At 44.0% G+C, this 21522-nt stretch overlaps 1 protein-coding gene across 1 annotated transcript in view; it reads left to right on the top strand.

The window, feature by feature from the left end:
- The window catches only part of DRAM1 (DNA damage regulated autophagy modulator 1), a 41287-nt gene extending 32796 nt beyond the window's left edge, over positions 1-8491 (top strand). The window contains exons 5-7 of the mRNA XM_040234868.1: positions 2406-2464; positions 5883-5975; positions 6565-8491. Of these exons, the coding sequence (XP_040090802.1) occupies positions 2406-2464; positions 5883-5975; positions 6565-6609 (197 nt within the window). The 3' untranslated portion in view covers positions 6610-8491. The remainder of the gene's footprint in view (positions 1-2405; positions 2465-5882; positions 5976-6564) is intronic.
- Positions 8492-21522: the final 13031 nt, after the last annotated feature.

Genomic DNA, 21522 nt, shown 5'->3' with positions numbered 1-21522 from the left:
TGCATCCAGCTCCTGCAGCTTTCAGAAGCCTTCACAAAATCACTAATGATGCAGGTTCCTTTTCTTGAGACGTGTAATTGGAGGCTGCCTATTTCTCCAACCTCAGTTTTACACTTTCTCCCCTGTGTGTGTGGCTCTTTGCTATTCTCTGCGTTTGCTGGTGCTCTTCTCTTACCCAGATAACCTTCTCCACCTTGTCTTTCTAGAACTGAGCTGTCCGGCCAGCACAGTAGCCGCTGGCCACACGGGGCTGGGGAGCACTTGAAGCGGGGGTAGTCTGTACAGAGATGGGCTGTAAGTGTAAAACACCAGATGTCAAAGACTTAATGAGAAAAAAATGTAAACCATCTCATTAATAATTCTTTGCAGTATTACATGTTGAAACGAGAACATGTTTGGTATATTGGGTTAAATAAGATATGTTAAGGTTAATTTCACCAGGTCCTTTTTTGTTTTTGTCAGTGTGGCTACTGTAGTAGAAAATTTGAAATATTATGCCTGAATTTCTGTGGGATAACGCTGAAGGAAATGGCAACCCACTCCAGTGTTCTTGCCTGGAGAATCCCAGGGACGGGGGAGCCTGGTGGGCTGCCGTCTATGGGGTCGCACAGAGTCGGACATGACTGAAGCGACTCAGCAGCAGCAGCAGCAGCAGCAGCTCACATGCTTGTGTGCTCAGTCCTGTTGGCCTCTTGCGATCCCAAGGACTGTAGCCCGCCAGGCTCCTCTGTCATAGGGTTTCCCAGGCAAGAACACTGCCGTCAGGAGCCATTTCCTCCTCCAGGGGATCTTCCCCACCCAGGGATCAAATCTGCGTCTCCTGTATTGGCAGGAGGGTTCTTTACCACTTGAGCCACCTGGGAAGCTGTTCTAGAGAGCTCCTCAAATCTCATAACTTGTTATTGTTGTTGTTTTGGCTGTGCTGCCTTCACCAACCAGATATCTAATCTTCCCTCTGAGTCATCACTGCACCCTATTCTTTTCTCTCTAACGAGGCACATTCCCTGGGTCCATCAAGGCTGTGATATTTCTGGGAACTGAAACCAGGTCTGTTTTACCAGAGTTTTCTCCACCTCTCCACCTTCTCCCCAGCATGGTATTTGATGGGACTAAAGGTGAGGTAAAGAATTAAGTGAAAGAATTAAGAGAATTAAGCAATTAGAAACAGAAGTATGGTCACGACATGATCAGGGGACCTTCGATGCTCTCTACTTTTACTTTGAGAAACTGAGAAGTGTTAAGAATGGCAAAACATGGGAGGTGGGGAAGGGCAGGGAGAGAGGGTGCTGACTCCAAATTCAGAGATGCTCAACTTGGCATTAATTGACGCAACACTTGGAATCCTTAACTCTTTGCAGAAGCTTTTCATTGAAGAGCATCCCCATTACTCTCTAGCTTTCTTTCATCGTTCAAGTTCAATCAGAATGGCTGCAACCATCCTTGTGCAGACAGTTTTGTCTACCTTGCCCTGTAGCCTCAGTTCCTGGCTTTATTAGACCGACCTCTCAGGGTTTGTCTTTCATCCCGTAGGTCAGATGTAGGATGTCTGGTGTAGGACGTATCTCTTTGATTTGTAAATCCTTTGGGCCAAGGACTGGGGGCTTCCCAGGTGGCACTTGTGGTAAAAAAAATCCCCCTGCAGTGAAGGAGACCAGGGTTCGATCCCTGGGTCAGAAAGAACCCCTAGAGGGGGCATTATGGCAACCCACTCCAGTATTCTTGCCTGGAGAATTCCATGAACTGAGGAGCCTGGCAGGCTACAGTCTATAGGGTCACACAGAGTCAGACATGACTGAAGCAATTTAGCACACATGCACGCATGGGCCAAAGATTAAGGGCTCTACTTATACCCAGTTACTCAAGGGAAAAAGTCTGTTTTTTTTTTAAAAACAATAATATCTTAATTTGCTGTAGCTTATTTTTGTATATGAGCCTTGGTACTTTGTAAATGCTTTGGTACTTTGAAATGTTAATTTTTCCTTGAAGCTATTGCCTGAACATAATATTTTAAGGAAGAAGAATTTTAATTGACATTTTAATTTAAGGAAAATAGTACTTTAGGGAAAAAGTACTCCAAAATTACCCATATTAGACTGCTGTGTCAGTCGTTTTGACCAAATTTAATCAACAGGATCAAGCAAAATGTAGCCACAGATTAAAAATCTTCTATACATAACTGCCAAAGTGTTGCTAAGGAAGGACTATTTCCATGTTGTATTTAAATTTCTGTCATAATCAGACTTAAGGTTTCAGATGATAAGAAGCTGATATAACTGGCTTGATTTTAAATATGTTGGTACTAACATTTGAACACTGTGTAATGGTTATATTATTAGAAGAATAATCTAGTCTTTAACACTAAAGGACCTAGTCTGCAGTTTCCTTAACCAATTCTCCTTTTTTAGTGATTGCCTGTGCTTCACTAATTTCTATAACCAAGCTGGAGTGGAATCCAAAAGAAAAGGTAAAATTTAAGTTGTTTTAAATGTGACTGTCAAACCTGGTTCCTGCACTTTCAAAATTATTTTTAAAAATTTGAATTTCTAATTCTCTCTTAAACCCTTCAACCATTGAGGCTTAGTGAAAGAAGTGAGATTGAAGGGCAGGGAAGTGATGTGAATGAAGGAGTGTGGCAGTCAGAGGAAACAGACATGCTAAGCAGATCTGCTTAGCAGGGGATGGCAACAGAGAACAGTTTCTCAGCATAGTGTGAGAAATAAATGTGGATGGGGTAAGTTTGTGGGGGAATAATCACCAACTCAATGGATGTGAGTCTGAGTGAACTCTGGGAGTTGGTGATGGACAGGGAGGCCTGGCGTGCTGTGATTCATGAGGTCGCAAAGAGTCGGACACGACTGAGTGACTGAACTGAACTGAACTGAATTTGTGCAAGTCTTTAAGAGGTGGGCAGAGAGGCTCATGCTTGATGTAGGTGATCAGAATAAGCCTTTGAAGGCTTTTGAACAGGAAAGTAAAAGAATATTATTGGATGAGTATCATTAGTCAGAAGCAACCCCTGGGATGGATTGAAGAGGAGAGAGCCCAGAGGCAGGGTGGCAGGAAGAAGGTAGTTCCACTAGATTAGATTTCAAATCGAGATTCACCTACACTGGAATTAATAGCATGAGCATGAAAGGAAATGAAGTGAAATGACTTCCAAGCTTTTGTCTTGGGTGAGCTGAAAAACATGTTCTTATGAACAGATTCGGTTCCTAACAGGAATTAATGATTCCATGGGGGGAAATGGATGGGTTTGTTTTTAGAATAGTTGAATCTGAAGCTACAGTGAAACACCGAAAGTTAGACACCAGGGACAGGATCAAGAGCCATCAGAGCATAGGGTGGAGTGACAGGTAATTTCCAGACCAAACATGGGAACATGAGGAATCAGATGGTTTGAATTGAGATCAGCTCATGCCCTTAGTTAACCTACAGAGAGACGGGAGTTACTGACGAGCAGGAGTTTTTTCCCAAGGCAGAGGTGGAAGTTACTGATGCTTTTCGAAAAGCAGTTTCAAGGATTTCTCTGGTCGTCCGTTGGTTAAGACTCTCTGCTTCCACTGCCGGGGGCACGGATTTGACCCCTAGTTGGGGTAACTGCAGGGTCTAAGGAAGGATTTTCCACCATTACAGAGGAACCCGGCAGGAGGCAAGAGAGAGACTGAAGGTGGTGAGGACCAGCCAGACAGAAATTAGGAGGAAAAAGTTCTTCCTGAAAAGGAGAGCTCACAGCAGAGCAGCCTTAGGTGTATTTTACTTTTTAACCACTGGGGGGAGGCCTTCCACCACAAATCAAATGAAACAAGTCTGCTGCTGGGAAAGATTAATCAATCCCCCGACAGTTAACCATCCCCTTTCCCCCCCATTCATTTTCTATCTTAAAAATGTGGAGAGTACTTGATTTTCTATTCACTCCGAAAACTGCTATCCCACTCATATTGCCTTCTGTTCCCAATATCCACAAATGCAAAGAAAACCCTTTACATCAATTCACAGAATGCAATGTAGTGCAAGAGTCTGGACCCTTGCTTCAGTTTACTGTTATTAACATCATGCTACAGATATCCTCCCCTCCCCCCAAATTCTGCTTCTGTCTGGATAAGCCATCTTCATTGTCCAGGGATGACATGAGATGGGGTTAATGTTGTAGTGCTATCACCTTTGAAAAGGACGTGGCCCTGGTTCTGGACCCCCTAATACAGCTGGTCACATGCTCCCCAGGGTAGCCTGGGTGAGAACAGCGGGTGGATGCAACCCTCCATGGGGAGGAGGAGCGGTTGTATCAAGTTTGATGCACCTCGATGAGATCTTTGTGGTGGAGCAAAGAAAAGAACCCACCTGTAATCTAGCACATTTGTTTGTTCACCTTTGTAACTGACAGCAGAGCAGACAGTGAAGCAGGAAGAAAATATAGGTTATGATCTGAAATCGGAGGGCTGGAACTGATGACAGTCCACAGGCTAATTTGGCATGTGGGCTAAAATCAGAATGTAGACAAGCATTTTCGACTCAGACTCTGCTGCTGCTGCTAAGTCGCTTCAGTCGTGCCCGACTCTGTGCAACCCCATAGACGGCAGCCCACCAGGCTCCCCCGTCCCTGGGATTCTCCAGGCAAGAACACTGGAATGGGTTGCCATTTCCTTCTCCAATGCGTGAAATTGAAAAGTGAAAGTGAAGTCACTCAGTCGTGTCCGACTCTTAGAGACCCCATGGACTACAGCCCACCAGGTGCCTCCATCCATGAGATTTTCCAGGCAAGAGTACTGGATTGGGGTGCCATTGCCTTCTCCAGACTTGGACTCTAGACAGTATTTAAAACTGTTGTTGTTTATCATTTTGTAAAAGATTTTTTGATGTGAACCATTTTTTATAGAGTCTTATTGAATTTGTTATACTATCGCTTCTGGATTTTTTTTTTTTTTTTAATGTTTTGCGTTTTTTGGCCCTGAGACATGTGGGATCTTAACACCCCCTGTATTGGGATCTTAACCACAGAACTACCAGGGAGGTCCCTAAAAATGCTTTTAAAGTGGTTTCCAGCATTTAAAAAATCAGGGAAGATATCTTTGTCTCTGACACACACACACACACATTCCATGGGCTTTTTTTTAAATCTCAAAGTAACACCGGGGTCGTATTTTCCCATTTGACAAGAATGGAACAGAATGGATGAGTCATGGGCTCCCCATTGTCCCTGTCTTTTTGCAACCATCAGTTTCATTTCTTTTTCCTGGCCTCCAGAGGTAGCCAACTTTGGAACCCCAATTGAAGCCCTTCTGTTTCATGCCTGGCACCCTCTCATTCCTGTCCCCAAGAAGAGAAGTCTCAGTATTAGCCTTTGCTTTGTAGCTGTGCTAACCTTATAACAAGCAGACCTATTGTCTGAACTGACGTTTTCTATAGCAACAGAGAAACACAGAAGCCAGTCTCCTTAGATGCACACTTCAGATCTTAGGAATAAGCACACAGACGCTAGATAGGTGTTTTTCAAGCCTGTCTTTCAACTTTGGGGTTCCCAGCGGTGGGAAAACCAGTCATGCTTTGTATGGAAAGTTCTTTCTTCTACTGAGTCCACATCTGCTTTCCACTCTCAGCCATTTTGTGGTCTTTCTTCTGCCCGTTGAAATTCCACAGACAAGTTATAAAGCCAAAGTATGTGAGAACCAGAGAGAACTTTGGGGTTATGTATTCACATTCTCGTTGGGCAGCTGTCCCGACGCACATCCACATGGCCTTGCTCACCATGTTTCCTCCGGGGGTTGATCTATGCTCACTGGACAGCTTTTTCCTCTGTCCCGCCCTGCTCATTGTTCTTCCAATATGTCCACTAAAGTGAATGCATGTGGGCTCAATTCTGTTTCTTTTGTTGTTGTTGCCCTTAGGATTATGTATATCACGTAGTGAGTGCGATCTGTGAATGGACAGTGGCCTTTGGTTTTATTTTCTACTTTTTAACATTCATCCACGATTTCCAGGTTGGTATTTATCCAGTCATATGTTATAAGTTACTGATGATAAGGGTTAGTAGGAAGCCATAGAACATTTCTCTCATTAAAGAAACATAAGAGCATTAGCTTTCTTTTTTACCCTTATGTGTTTGAAAAAAAAAAAAAAATTTGCAAGTATTGTGCAACTTAGTGTATTCCCAAAGGAAAGCATCTTGAATAGTTCTCCCAAACAAGGAAACATTCATCTGTCCCCTGCCATTTGATGCTTATGGTCACAGATCCTGGTTATTTACTTTGTGAGGAGGTCTCACTTACAAGTTCCAAATAACAGGAAATATGTCTTTTCTTAAAAATAAAAGTGTGTTGTTGAAAAATGTTCTGAAGGCGGAGAGAAGGTGGGACCTTGTCAGATTTGGCAACAGGGAAAGTCTTGCATCTTGAAACAAGTGAATTATTAACTAAAAGGTTACAGAAAGCCAAGAAAATTCTTGAGGACCCAACTCAAGCTCACTACAAACCATAGTGAGATCATCTCTGAGGGGGTGCAAAGCTCTTAGGAGTTTCAAAGCTGGCACTGGTGTTGTTTACCTTCTTTTAAACTTTTTTTTTTTAATAGAGTGTCACCTTAAGAATATCCACAGAAATCAATGGTGATGTTTGAAGAAAGAAGAACTCTATCTCCCTCAGTGGAAGTGGCAGACAATTCCTGGAAGTGGTACAGAGGACAGACAGGGTTTTAACGCTACCCTGTATGGAATTCATTTGCAGCACATCCAGGACTTGAATTTCTTTAAGAATTCCCAATAGTTGTACTATTTCCAAAGGTATGTTTTCCTAGAGAATGTAGAGCATTTATGACATTGTAGCAATGTTTTTATAACTTTCCAAATAGACACTTTTTTTGTATTAACAAATTCCTGACAGACAAAATAAGGTATTCCAGCAAATGGAGACCTCTTATTTTTATACAAATTCTGTTTTTGTTAATTTCTCTCTGTGTGAGTGATTTGTGGAGATACACTAACTGAGGAATTCATTCAAAAGTAAAATCAGGGGATGTTCTTTTCAAGATTTTATTTTTAGAGAATGCACTGTATAATTTTATATCATAAGAGCATTTCTAGAATTCAGTTTAAAATGATTATTAAGATTTAGTTAATAAACTAACACTAACTGAGACTGATTTTTAGATGAACCAAGCAAAAAGCTTCTATCAAAAGGCCTTAAGGCCACTATGCACATTAACTCAGTGGCCGTGGACGGCCTCAGTCTTGAAATTCCGTCCCCCGCCCCGTGGGCCTCCCTGCTCACAGAGACCCAGCTTTTACCCTTGCTGCTCACGGATGGCAGGCTGTAGTGATGGGTTCCAGGTGGGATGGTTTCAGCCAGGCAAGTTAGAAATCAAATCCTGCTAACAACAGAGTGAAATGGAGGTGAGCAACTAACAAGAACTCACTGGATTCCAGAGTGATGAGGGGAGTCGGGGGAGTGTGTCTCAGGGAACATCCGAGGAATGCGGGATTATGGGAAGGAGACTTGCTCAATCCTAAACCTCTGCAGAAACCAACCTGTGAAAAGCATTACACATTCCACTTACAAAGCTGCCCTTTATTGTTCCTGGCATAACTCGACACACTGTCTGACTCAGAAGCCGCACCACACATCTCGCATTCCTCTCACGCCAGTCCACGGGCGCTGACGGGGAGTGCAGGTCTGAGAGGGGAGGGAGGGGAGCATGGTGCGGGATGGAGTTACTTTGCTCCTCTTCTTCATCCCCACGGCTGGATGTTTGCACACTTTATGAGATGTGAAGCAGATCCTTTGCTCGGTAACAGCACATCATGAATGACGAGTGAAAAGCAAGTCATTCCAGAGGAAGAAGTGAGTCTTGAGATGCAAAGGTTTAAAAGTGGAAGAGAAGGAACTCACCTTCAGGGACCCTCCAGACCAGAAACCCATGTCTGGCCAAGAGGTTCCAGACCTTGAGGGGTCATGCCAAGGGCAGAGCAGCTCACTTGGCCAGCCATGGAAGAAGGAGGCTAGTGGTCAGCCCCCTTCGCAAGGACAGACCCTACCTCCCCTGAGGGTTCAGCAATATGACAGACTGAGACCCACCTCTGGGTTGGTGGTAACTTGGAACTGAAATGCTGGTTACATCTGTGTTCTGCAGAGGAGGAAAGCCTCTTACCTTTGCTGTGGAACCTGCAGTAGAATAAATCCAGGGTTGGGTCTCCCTTGAAACAGACTGTTGTTATCAGCCCTTCTTGACACATTCATTGTCATCCTTCATTTCTGTATCTCTCTGTGTGATTTAGATTGGGAGCTCCTTGAGGGCAGAAGTCTGTGCCTTAATCTTTGTTACTCCAGCATTTACCAGGCTGCCTCCTGGTACACAGTAGGTGCTTAATAAATAAAAACTCACTGAATGCATGAATGAGGGAGTGAGCAAGGGGAGACATGGCTGGGGGATATCTGTAGTACTGCATAATGAGATTTACTCTGGTTTACTAATGAGGTAATAAATACTCTATGTCACCTTTTAATATTGACTGTTTTGCTTTGTGTGCTGTGAACGTTTCAGTTGTTTGGGCCTCTCCGTTCTATGATGACACTCATCATCCTGGACAGTTATCCCAGAAATTGTTCCATGGGCTAGACCAAATGGTACACCTGGCTTGGCAAACTGAGAAGGCCAAAACTCACTCCAGACAATCACGTTCTGCTGATTTCATGAAATCTCAAAAGCTGGTCTCCTCCATATTTTGGTATTATTTCTGATATCCATGAACTTGCATTTCCTTGGACCTCATGGCTGAAAGAGTAAAATAAAATGAAATATTTCTTTATTTTAAATCTATGTCTGTTAAATTATAATATGTCGACTTGGTACTACTATGAAGTATATTTATTCAGGAAAGTATTCTAGCTCCACTTGGATTCTACAGAGGTAGAGTTTAAATCTTATTATTTAAAAAAATTTTGGCCATACCATGTGGCATGTGGGATCTTAGTTCCCTGACCTGGGATTGAATACTTACCCATTGCATTGGAATGGAGAAGGCAATGGCACCCCACTTCAGTACTCTTGCCTGGAAAATCCCATGGGCAGAGGAGCCTGGTAGGCTGCATTCCATGGGGTCGCTAAGAGTTGGACACGACTGAGTGACTTCACTTTTCACTTTCATGCATTATAGAAGGAAATGGCAACCCACTCCAGTGTTCTTGCCTGGAGAATCCCAGGGATGGGGAGCCTCGTGGGCTGCTGTCTATGGGGTCACACAGAGTCGGACATGACTGAAGCGACTTAGCAGCAGCAGCAGCAGCATTGGAAAGTGGAATCTTAAACACTGGACCTCTGAGGAAGTCCCAAACCTTATGTTTTCTTAATTCATGTAGTTTTGCCTGTGGGCAGGTTGGCTCATCTTTGTAGAGATTTTTGAATGGTAGTATTAGAAGTTTGCACAGAAATCCAAGTCAACCTTGTTGAAAGAAAGAGAGGCATCTATTGATTCAAGTTATGAGAGGTCCTGGGGTGGAGCTGACTATAGAGATGGCTGGATCAGAAAGTCACCAGGACTCCATCTATTCTCTCCTTCTCTCTGTTGGCATCATTCTCAGGCAGGCTTTCCCCTTGGTGGCCATGAGATGGCTTCTAGAAGCCTCAGGCTACAAACTCTCCAGTGGAATGAGAGGGCTTCCTAAAAGTTCTAACCAAAGCCCTCCAGTTGAAACTCACCTTTTCTGATTGGCTGCCTTGGGTCACATGCCCACCTTGTCACCCAAGGAAGTGCAGTGCTCTGATTGGTCAGACCAGTGTCACATGTTCACCTCTGGAGCACTGAGGCGGGTCCACACCACCCAAACTACTGGGCTGATGGTGCTGGAAAGTTGTTTCTCAGAAGAAAGGGATGGGAAATGGGTCTTGCACTAATGTAAAGCTGCAGATTCCACTACAGAATTCAGTTTCTCCCTGACCCCAGAGGCCAGAAGAGCCAACCCATCTTGATTCAGAGTAAACCAAATTTTATCAGCTGCCAATCTTTTCAGGTAAAAAACAAAGTCATACAGGTGATCAGTTTGCCTTCAGTTAACTTCAGAGTCATGTTTATGTGTTTTCAAATTTCTTGTGTTCTTATTTAATCTCTGAGATTAGTCAGACAGTAAACTGTCACATGTTTCAAATGAAGAAGCTAAGGCAAAAAAAAAAAGAGAAGTTCAGTGACCTGTAAGTGGTTCTACTGCAACAGATTCCAGTCTGGAGCTCTTGTTTTCTTGATTAATAATCAAGTGCATCTCCCCTGCCCCCTAAACACTAACAGAGGATTCCACAGAAATTGCATTTCATAAACCAAATTAAGTGCATTACTGTTGTGCTGTGTCTGGATTTCCTAACATCCCTTACATGTGGCATGGTCCCATGCTCCCATTTTTCACTCATTTGGAGACGCCCTGGTCTGGTATTTGGGCCTGGAATGAGGAAGGGGCAGTGGGAGGAAGATAAGTGGTCTTCACTCTCTCCCACTCCCTGATTCTGGCAAGCCTGTAAGCCCAGCCGTCTCCCCACACACATACTCTTGGTCTGGCTCTGAATGCCCCGCATTCTCCAGGCCAGAATGTCATACATCTGCATCCTGTCTGTTGCACAAGAGAGCGAGCAACCACAGCCTCAAGCCCTGGAGGAGAAATTTCTGATGCTCCTGGGTCACCCCCAGCAGATCCATCTTCTAAAATCAAGGGCAGCAGGATGCCAAAGTTGCATTGGGGGTGGTGGTGACCTCCAGAATTGATGCTTGGAAAATGCTGACGTGGCTACCAGCCATCTGCCCTGTGGTTTGGGCCAGGGTGCCGTGAGATGATGCCTATGAAGCCTGCAGCCTAGGCAGTCCCTCAGTGATGCGCAAAGCCCTCCATCCCCGGAGCCAGCTTCACCTCTGGACTCTTCAGTTACGTGAGTCTCTCTTTAACTTTGGTAGACTCGGGCTGGATTTCTCATGCTTATTCCTAAAAGAGCCCCTATTTATGCAAACACTCAAGAGTTCTAATATGCAGATTTAGCAAACTACTGTTTCCTGGACTTACTGTGCTGGGGTGGAAAGATAATTTCTAGATAAGTGGCCATTCAGCCATTCCTCACTTGCAGTCCTGCAACTCTGAATCATGTTTTCCTATTTTTTAAATTTTGAATCAGTCATATATTGATGCGATTCAAACATCAAAACAGTATAAAAAGGTCCTCTGTGAAGAACCTTTGTACTTGACTCTTCCCACACTTAATTCACCCCTCTTCTGGCAGCCCCTTTCAATGAAAATACAAGCAGAAACATACCTATAAAATGATTTCCCTTTTAATTTCTTTCCCAAATGTAGCATACCTTGCAAACAGTTTTGAGCCTGCCTTTTTTGACTAGGCAGTGTGTCTCGGAGATATGTCCTTACCAGTACACAGAGAGCTTCTTCGTGTTTCTTTGTTGTTCTGTTTTAACCCCTGTATAGTATTCCATGTGCCATCCTTTATTTAACAAGTCCCCTGTTTGATGATCAGTCATGTGGTTTCCAAACTTTGCAATTACAAGTGAATGACCTAGTACACACAGCATTTCACACGGTTGCAAGGACATCTGCAGGAGAAATCCTGTAGGTGGGAATGGTGGCACCCACAGGAACTGCACCTGTGATTTGACAAATTACTGTCATCTTGCCTTTGGAGCCTCTTTACTTGAGCATTTTTTGTTGGAAAATCTTCCCAGCTATTTCGCCTTTTCATCCAAACTGGGGATACTGATGGTAAATTCACCTTTTTTAGGCAACACATTCATTCATCATGTGGATTCTGCAGTACAGGGTATGGGGCAGAGACCAGCTGACTGTGTCACTGCTCTTCTACAAACCCCTCTTCCTTCCCCCTTGTATTTAAGCTCCCCAGGGTAGGGGAGGGCAAGGCTGTTTGCTCCCCTCTCTGCAAACAGAACACCATCCCTGTCTTCCGCCTCCTCTCAGGTGCCTGCTCTCCTGTCCATGGTCAAGAGCATCTCCATCTCAGTACAGTTCAGTTCAGTTCAGTCACTCAGTCACGCCCGACTCTGTGACCCCATGGACTGCAGCACGCCAGGCCTCCCTGTCCATCACCAACTCCCGCACCTTTCTCAAACTCATGTCCATCGAGTCAGTGATGCCATCCAATCATCTCATCCTCTATCGTCCCCTTTTCTTCCTGCCTTCAATCTTTCCCAGGATCAGGGTCTTTTCAAATGAGTCACTTCTTTGCATCAGGTGGCTGAAGTATTGAAATTTCAGCTTCAGCATCAGACCTTTCAATGAATATGCAGAACTGATTTCCCTTAGGATTGACTGGTTTGATCTGCTTGCAGTCCAAGGAACTCTCAGGAGTCTTCTCCAACACTACAGTTGAAAAGCATCAATTCTTCAGCACTCAGCTTTCTTTATGGTCCAGCTCTCACATCCATACATGACTACTGGAAAAACCATAGCTTTGATGAGATGGACATTTGTTGGTAATGTCTCTGCTTTCTAATATGCTACCTAGGTTGGTCATAGCTTTTCTCATTCTCTCTTGGGTTTTTCATTGTGATCTTGCACTTCTGTCTCTGCCTATTCTAATCTTGTCCCTTTTCTATCCACTTTCTCTTTTGGGATCTCTTTGAAGGCCTGCCATTTCACTTAGACTTCCTTACGTTATGAGAACATTTTGCTTTTATAGACATCAGTCATCAATCACCATATTCTCTTTCCTCTTTCTGGCAAGCTGACTCACTACAGAACCCTGGGGGAACTCACAGGCTTTTGGTCCTCCCTGACCTTATAGCTTGGTGGTCAGTGTGGAATGACCAGCGAGTGGGGAACAGGGCACAGAGAGAGAGAGAGATTCCAGGTTTGAGAAACGTAACTTAGAAATAATAGGCTTTACCTATTATACAGAGTGAAGTAAGCCAGAAAGAAAAACACCAATATAGTATACTAACACATATATATGGAATTTAGAAAGGTGGTAATGATAACCCCACATGCGAGACAGCAAAAGAGACACAGATGTATAGAAGTCTTTTGGACTCTGTGGGAGAGGGCGAGGGTGGGATGATTTGGGAGAATGGCATTGAAACATGTATATTATTGTTGGGGGCCAGTGTGAGGAACTCTGCCCATGGCAAAGGTCATGAGGAAGGAGGCTTGGCATACGCAAAGGCGTGATCAAGCCTCAGGAAACCCCCTGTTCCCGAGCATCTACCCCAAAACCAGAGTCTGTTTTATGCTCTCACCTATGCCTCTGACTTTACGGGGGGCTCTCCCCCATAACCGTTTCTCTCGAAGAAGGAGTAAACTTGCAGCTCCAAGGCAATAAAAATTCCTGGGCGTGACAAGAGTGTTTCAGCTTTCGGACTCCTCTGAAGGTTATCTAGCCCACCTGTATAGGTTTGTCCGGCCACATGTGATTGTTTACAGCCTTCCAATCTGAGAGGCACGAGATGTTTTAGACTTACAAAAGGCAAATTCTTTTGGGGAGTTAGAAATGATCAGTATAGTGAGTTGGTTAGGAATTATATTGGTGAAGGGTTTTTCATTTGTTGTGTCAATGATTGCTGCTAATTCCCTGCTCTGGGTGGGACAAGGATGTCTCAGGTCAAACCTCTCTGCTGACAGACTAGCTTGTGTGACAGGATTATCCATACTCCTGCCACATGATTGTTTACTACGTCTTAACCACAAACAGCACAGAGAGTTTTGGAGTATTTTGAGAGTCTTAATTAGCATAGGGCTTTTTCTTCTCATTGACTCAGTGATTGCCGCCAGGCCTCCATATCCTTAGGCACGTGGGAACATATTAATCAATGTATTTGGAATATAGAAAAGGAAATATAGTAGTTTTAGATGTTAGCAATACTAGACTTTTTGAGTTAATGGATTTTCTCTTTTGTAATAGATCACTGTGCTTTGTTACAAATCACTGTGTCTTTGTTATGTAAAAATGTAACTTTATCGCTATCTTAAGACTAAATAGATCTTAAGGGGAGCGTTGGTAAAAGGATTTTCATTTGTTGGGCTGATGTTTGCTGCTAAATTTCCATGTTCCCTGCCCTTATAATGAATATAACTAACATATAGGAGAAATAAGTATTAACCTTTAAACATACAGGAGAAATAAGTATTAACCTTTAAGATTAATCCTGTTAACCTTGGGTTAAATAAATTCCTTTCTTGATTGTAACTCACTACACCCTCACCCTATAGGAATGCAACTTTATCTGGAGGGTGGTGCCTGGTTTAAGAAAAAACACCCTTGGAAGAAATAAGGTTTTTGGTTATCAAAAAGAAAGGATCATAGAATGTCAGCAGGTCTCACTCATGGCCAGAAGATGATGTAATATCCCTAAGACCCCCGCGTGACTCTGTATTCATCCCTATGTGTAACAAAAGGTATATAAGCAAACCCCAAAATAAAGAAATCGGATCAGTTTCTGGAAAGACTGATTCCACCATGTCGCTTCTTTCTTGTTCCTGTTTCTCAGGCTGAAATTCAGCCTCTTTTCTCCACTAATTCTCCTACTACACTATCCGTTTCTAATCTCTCTCTATATATCTGTAATTAAATATGTATTTTTCCAAAGACGCCGACGCCGTCCCCCCGCCTTCGAATCACCCTGGATCCACCGGGGCTAGACCCCGGCATATTATCATATGTGAAAAGGATTGCCAGTCCAGGTTTGATGCATGACACAGGGTGCTTGGGGCTGGTGCACTGGGGGGACCCAGAGGGATGGGATGGGGAGGAAGGTGGAAGGGGAGTTCAGGATGGGGAACACATGTACATCTGTGTTGGATTCATGTCAATGTATGGCAAAACCACTACAATATTGTAATTAGCCTCCAATTAAAATAAATAAATTTATATTTTTTTTAAAAAAGAAATGATAGGCTTTAAAGATGGCCTACCTTAATACAGGCCCTTGATCCATCATTACACCATAATCCATAGCATCCATGAGGGTTCCCTCTGGGTGTGGTGCACATTCCATGAGTTTTGAAAAATGTATACTGAAATGTATCCACTATTGTAGCATCATACCAAATACTTTCACTGTCCACAAAATCCTTTTGTCATTTTGAAAAAAACAAAATTGGGTTTACCTATGGGGAGACAGTGTTCACTTCTTTTCAGTGTTTTTCAGGTATTCAGGGAATTTGCTTAACCACTAAGAACGTTTTTTTACTTGCTTGCATTATTACTCATGTCCTGTTAATACTGACCATGGCAAAGATGATGTGAGAAGGTGATCATCTCATAGTTAGCTGCATTTTACCACCAAGGAAATTAAGGTGCGTGCAGTGAGGCTGTCACCAGGCAGGTACCAACCAAGTGATGACGCTTGGACCAAACCCAGGGTGTAGTTATCATCTGTTCTCAGTGAGTATGAATTAACTTAGCAGCGTCTGTAGGATCACATCACACAAGGCCTCGAGGGGGTGAAATCCCTAAACTAGCAAATTTAGAAAAACGGGTGAGATGTCCATTTTGTTGCTTCAAAGGAGTGAATCCCGGAAGACTGACGGGTGGGGCAGGGTGGCAGGGAGAGGGCAGTGGGAACACATGAGGGAGAGGGCTCCCGTGCCACACCAGTCTTTAGTGGGAGTTTGAGATGAGCCATCCCACGCCATGCACGACCCCCAAGAAGAAGTAACCAAAATGGCTAAGGAGTCCATGGGGCAGCGAGGCTGCAGGCCAGGGGTAACACTCAGCATGGCCAAGGCTCTGGTGGTTATGAGGGTGGTTTCCTAGGTCTCTGAACTCTTGGTATGTCTTGCTTTTGGTTGCTGCAATAAGACAGGCTTGGGATTAGAAACATCTGCTCTCTACTAGCCAAGGATGTGGCCATAGTAGGGTGAAGAGAGACCACTTAGGCTGCCCCCAACTGGGTAACAGAAGTCCTCACACTTGACAATGGGCTTGGCATTTGACCTCCGGCAGGCGGTGTGGATGTAGGATGTAGAGTTCTCAGAGCCTCTAGCAGCAGCAGAAGGGTCTCAGGGCTCGGGGTCCTGGGTTCCAGCTCTCTTGCTCATCAGGCTAATATTAGCACAAGTGATAGGAATGCCTGGAAGACAAAATTCACCTTCCAGAACAACCTATTGCTCAGGCTCAGGCCAAAGAAGCAAGTTTCGGGTACCACTCAAGATATCTGATTTAGGGTGAAGAGTGATGTAGTTAGGGTTGGCCGGCGATTTGACAGCTGCTAACATAACGTTTAACACATGTATTAAAATGAATACTGAGCTTAGTTCAGTCTGTCATTTCCTCTTAATACTTGAAAAGCCACAGTTTTGTTTGCAAGTTCCCCCAAAAGGCTCTAGCTAGTGAATTTATTCTTCTACTTGACTGCACTTGGAACTCTGAAGTCAGAGCCACCTTGAAACTGAAACTGGGAAAATCCCTGGTGTCTCTGGCCAGGAGAAGAAGCAAAGGTATGTTCTGAAGTTTATTAATTACCCAGTTGTTGACATGTTGTAAGAGGAAGAAAGAGCTGAGGTGCTGGCAAGTAGGAATAGAGATTAGTTAGGATTTGGGGTCATGGGGCTTATAAATGTGGTAGAACATTCCGGTGTTCCCTGACCTTTGGCTCAAACCAGGGCACGTGTTCTTCCGAGTAGACTCAGTTCACCAGGCCTTGGCATGCCACATCGTTATTTTGACTGTCTGAATGACCATGGTCAGCTTGGATCCAGTTAATGCTGAAGATACTCAAAAGTCTTTAGCTGTTGGGAGCAGATGTAGCAGTGACTTGAAAGGAGTAAAATAAGTGAGAGACAAAAGTTGGAATTGGCCATTTCGAATCTCATCTGCAGTTGGTGTGAATGGCAGAGGGGGGCAGTTTTCCTAATGAACGGGCCTTGAGACTAATTTGCTTCCAAGGTTCAGAGTGGAAGGATAATCCTTTCCCTCGGAATACCCCAGACTTCAGCCATTTCTGTGTCTCCTTTGTGACTTTTGTGATGCTCTTAACTGCAGTTTACTGAATACTTGTCAATGACTTGGCTATCTTTCTCCATTCATCTGCTGAGGAACATTTAGATTGCTACATATCTTGGCTCTTGTAAATAATGCCGCCATGAACATAGGGGTGCATATATCTCTTTGAATTATAATTTTGTGTGGGTATTGCCCAGGAGTGGGATTGCTGGATCGTCTGGGAATTCTATTTTTAATTTTCTGAGGAACCTCCATACTGTTCCATAGAGACTGAACTAGTTTACATTCCCACCAACAGTGTAGGAGGGTTCCCTTTCCCCACACCCAATTTAGCACTTGTTAACTTAACTATTTTTATTTTACAGAGAAACTTCTTCTCCCACTGCTTCTTCTGGACTGCCTGGTTGGTGAATGGTGTTACCATTCACTGGGTTGCTCAAGGTAGAAACGCTCTGCTCCTCACCCCCACCTCATGTTCTGTTAACTTCATCTCCTATGTACAGTGTTAAAAGATAATTATCATCCAAACCAGGGCATTCTGTAAATAAAAGTGACATTATTAATAAGTGTGCCAGAAATAAACTGGGTCTGTTGAAAGCAAATGGGGACTGTGTCGTTAATCATCTCTATGGCCTTGGATCCTCTTCCTCCTTCCCATTCCCACCATCACTATCTTAGTGCAGGCCTTCATAATTATTTGCTTGGACTAGTGCAATAGTCCTTGGAGAAGGAAATGGCAACCCACTCCAGTACTGTTGCCTGGAAAACCCCATGGGCAGAGGAGCCTGGTAGGCTGCAGTCCATGGGGTCGCTACGAGTCGGACATGACTGAGTGACTTCACTTTCACTTTTCACTTTCATGCATTGGAGAAGGAAATGGCAACCCACTCCAGTGTTCTTGCCTGGAGAATCCCAGGGACGGGGGAGCCTGGTGGGCTGCCATCTATGGGGTCGCACAGAGTCGGACACGACTGAAGCGACTTAGCAGCAGCAATGCAATAGCTCACTATGGTTTTCTTGATTTCATTCTTGGTTCTTTTCAACACACGTTACACACAGCACATACATACACATGTGTTATATCAGCCTCTTAAAATCAAAATTCTTCAGTAACTCCATATAGCTTCAGGATAAATTTCAAATTCCTTAGTATGGTTTACCAGGCTCTTCACAGATCTGGTTCTTTTTTATCCTTCCAACCTGTGAGCTCATTTATTTATTCATTCATTCAACATTTATTGAGATTTACTCTGGGTTGACACCTTGCTGAGTTCTGGAATATAACAATAAAGAAGATGGCTTTCTGCCCTCAAGGTATTTATAGTGGAGAGGAGAAACAGCCAAGGAAACACTAGAGTAAAGAAAGTGGTGAAGTACTGCCCTTTCTGACCTCACTGCTCAAGGGACCTGGAAGCTTGATAGAAATGCAAAATCTTAGGGCCCCAACTCAGACTCACTCAATCCAAATCTGCGTTTTAATAAGACACACGTGATTGGAGTTAACACTAGTTTGCAAAGCTGGGTCTGTGGAACCATGCTAGTTGAAGAGCTTCGTTTGGGTCCTCAGGGAGGGTCATGCCCAGAAGGAGACTTGAAGGGGGAGACAGTCTGCTCAGTGGAGGCGAGGTAGGAAAAGGAATTCACCTGTGCTGTGGCACTGAGGCAAGAGAACATCTGCTGTTTGGTGGGAATTGGGCTTTCCTGGTGGTTCAGATGATAAAGAATCCACCTGCAATGTAGGAGACTCGGGTTCAATCCCTGGGTCAAGAAGGTCCCCTGGAGAAGGAAGGAAATGGCTACCCACTCCAGTATTCTTGCCTGGAAAATTCCATGGACAGAGGAGCCTGGAGGGCTACAATCCATGGGGCTGCAAAGAGTTGGACTGAGTGACTAACACCTTCACTTCACACATTGTTCAGTATTTAGATTTGAGGTGGGAGCCTCATCTAACTCAGAGATACCCTTACTCAAGGAAGAAATTTGATCAATTTCAGCATCTCCATTTCTTCTTTGGGCCTATCTGGAAACCGTGATTTAGAATGTATACTTTAATTCATAGAGACAAACAATAGAATAGAAGTGACTAGGAGCTCAGAGCGGTGGGTGGGGTGGGGGTGGAGAGGAGAATGGGGAATTATTGTTTAATGGGTACAGAGTTTCTATTTGGGATGATGAAAAAGTTCTGGAAATGGATTGTAGTGATGGTTACACAATACTGTGAATATACTTAATGCCACTAAAACTGTATGCTTCAAAATGGTGAAAGTGGCAGTTTTTACGCTGTGTATATTTTATTGCAGTTAAGAAAAAAGAATCAGTACTTTTTTTTTGTCAGAGTCAAAGATTTTATTTTCAAGTTCCTGCTTTGACACCCCAGCAAGTCAGGTAACTTCTTGGAACTTCAGTCTCTTTACCTGTAAAATGGGAATACCGATATTACCTGCCTCATAAACTTATCATGAAGATTCACTGAAGCAAAGCACATAAGATATTGGGGAGTATGTTGGGTTTTCCTTATGCCCATTAATGATGCTTGCAAAGTATGTTCTTCTTTTGTCTATTAATTTTTTTAAAATTTTGACTGCTTTGGGTTTTTGTTGCAGCTCTCAGGCTCCAAGAGCAGGTGGGCTCAGTAGTTGCTCAGTAGTTTGAGGGCTTAGTTGCCTCATGGCATATGGGATCCTAGTTCCTTGACCAGGGATAGAACTGTGTCCCCTGCATTGGAAGGCGGATTCTTAACCACAGGACCACCAGGGAAGTCCCTTGAAAAGCATGTTCTTATATCTTTAGCACAATGCCTGGCACAGCTAATCCTCTGCATCACTGCTATTTTCACTCCTTCCACATCCTCTTTGAGGTAGCTGCAGCTACATATTAGAGTCACCTGGAGAGTTTTGTACACCTCTAGTGCCTGGAACAGTTAAATCAATTTCAGGAATAGAGCAGAAGCATCATTATTCCAAGTGATTCCAGTGTGGAACCAAGGCTGAGGAACTCTGCTCTAGCAGTGGTTCACAAACTTGTGTGTGTATGGCAATCACCTGAAGGACTTGTCCAAACAATTTCTTGGTACTCTCCCCTTCTCCAAGTTTCAAGTTTAATAGATATATAACAGTCTCTCACTTTATTCATCTATCTGGTGGCCCTTTCCTTTTGTTTGGAGTCTACACACTACTTAACCTCTTCCAGACCCATCACTCAACTGAACAACAACACTTAACAATTAACACTTCTCTTAACAATGCTTGCCAGTCACCTTCTTCAGGCCAATGGTCTCAATATTTGCCAACTGTGGCATTAGACACAATTCACCGTGTCTCAAAGTTCTCCTCCTTTGAACTCAGAGTCACTACTCTGGGTAGTGTTGTCCTTATTTCTCTTTCCTTCTCCCTCTCCCTCTTGGAAGTGGGGATTCCCATGTGGGACTCCCATGACCATGTTCTGGGTTTCCTATATTCATCCCTTAAAATGAGCACAGTCTTAGAAGTGAGATGGACATGGGTTTATATCTTGCAACCTGGGCAGTTCACATGGAGTTTCATTTTCCTCATTGGTGAGTCTTGGATGATGAGAACAGTACTCCTATAAATGATAAACACATAACACCCAATGGTTACAGTGTTTTACCTTTAAGAGCATGGTAAAATCTTGACCTTGAGGAGAACTCCAGGAGTGGTGGGACTGACCTATAGGATGCAGAGGGCAGAGCCAGGGATATCAAAACCACAGTGTGGAGGAATAAAGCCAAGATTTACCAAAGAGCAAGGAAATGGGCCCAGCCAAGGATTTTCCAGGATACCTGGGCAGACAGGGAGGTGAGAGATGGGCTCTGAGAAAAGGAACTGACTGAGAGATTCCCTGTGACCGCATTAATGTGTGAACCTACAAACTGGCATGTGTACAGGATGGGGTGGTTAATAGTGCTATCATGGGCTATGGAATGACCCCAGAAGACACCCACAAGGGGATTTCGACCCCATCAGTGTGGAATTGAGTCCCTTTGGCAAGAAACAAAGTGATAAACCTGTTACAGTTTGCACCATTTATTATGGTCATGTGCAAAACATGAGCACGGGGCGTTACGCAGAGCTCTTGTTACGAAGAGACGAGGTCTCTGAGTGCTGTTTCCCGTCGGTGGTGTTATTCAGCAGGATGGCTCACATGTTGAAATCTGAGACTCCTTGGGTGAAGCACCCCTCTGCAGGCTGTACCAGATGTTGCTTGTGTAGTTCCCCAAGCCCAGAAAGATGAGTTAATCCTTGAAGGAAATTATTCTGAACTTGCCTCAGACTCAGAGGCTTTGATCCAACAGGCCATGGCAATAAAACACTAGGCTATCAGAGAGCTGTGGGTGGTAGTCCCATCTCTGAGAGGGGAACAGGGCCACTGGCCGCCAGCTGCATTCCAGAAGGCCTCCAGATGCAGAGAGCCAGGAGCAGAGGCCTCACTTAGTGTGATGTCGTGAAAATCCTGCACTTTAAACACATGTAGTCATAAACGAAAACTTCCTCACCCTTTACAGACCCTGCTGGAGTATCATGCTCTCCAAGATGCTTCTCGGGAATGTTCCAGGCCTCACTGACCCCACTCACTTTC

This window comes from Oryx dammah, unplaced genomic scaffold (assembly GCF_014754425.2).
Source record: "Oryx dammah isolate SB20612 unplaced genomic scaffold, SCBI_Odam_1.1 HiC_scaffold_29, whole genome shotgun sequence".
Lineage (NCBI taxonomy): Eukaryota > Metazoa > Chordata > Mammalia > Artiodactyla > Bovidae > Oryx > Oryx dammah.
The sequence above is the reverse complement of the archived record's forward strand: the minus strand, read 5'-3'. Positions and strand labels throughout refer to the sequence as shown.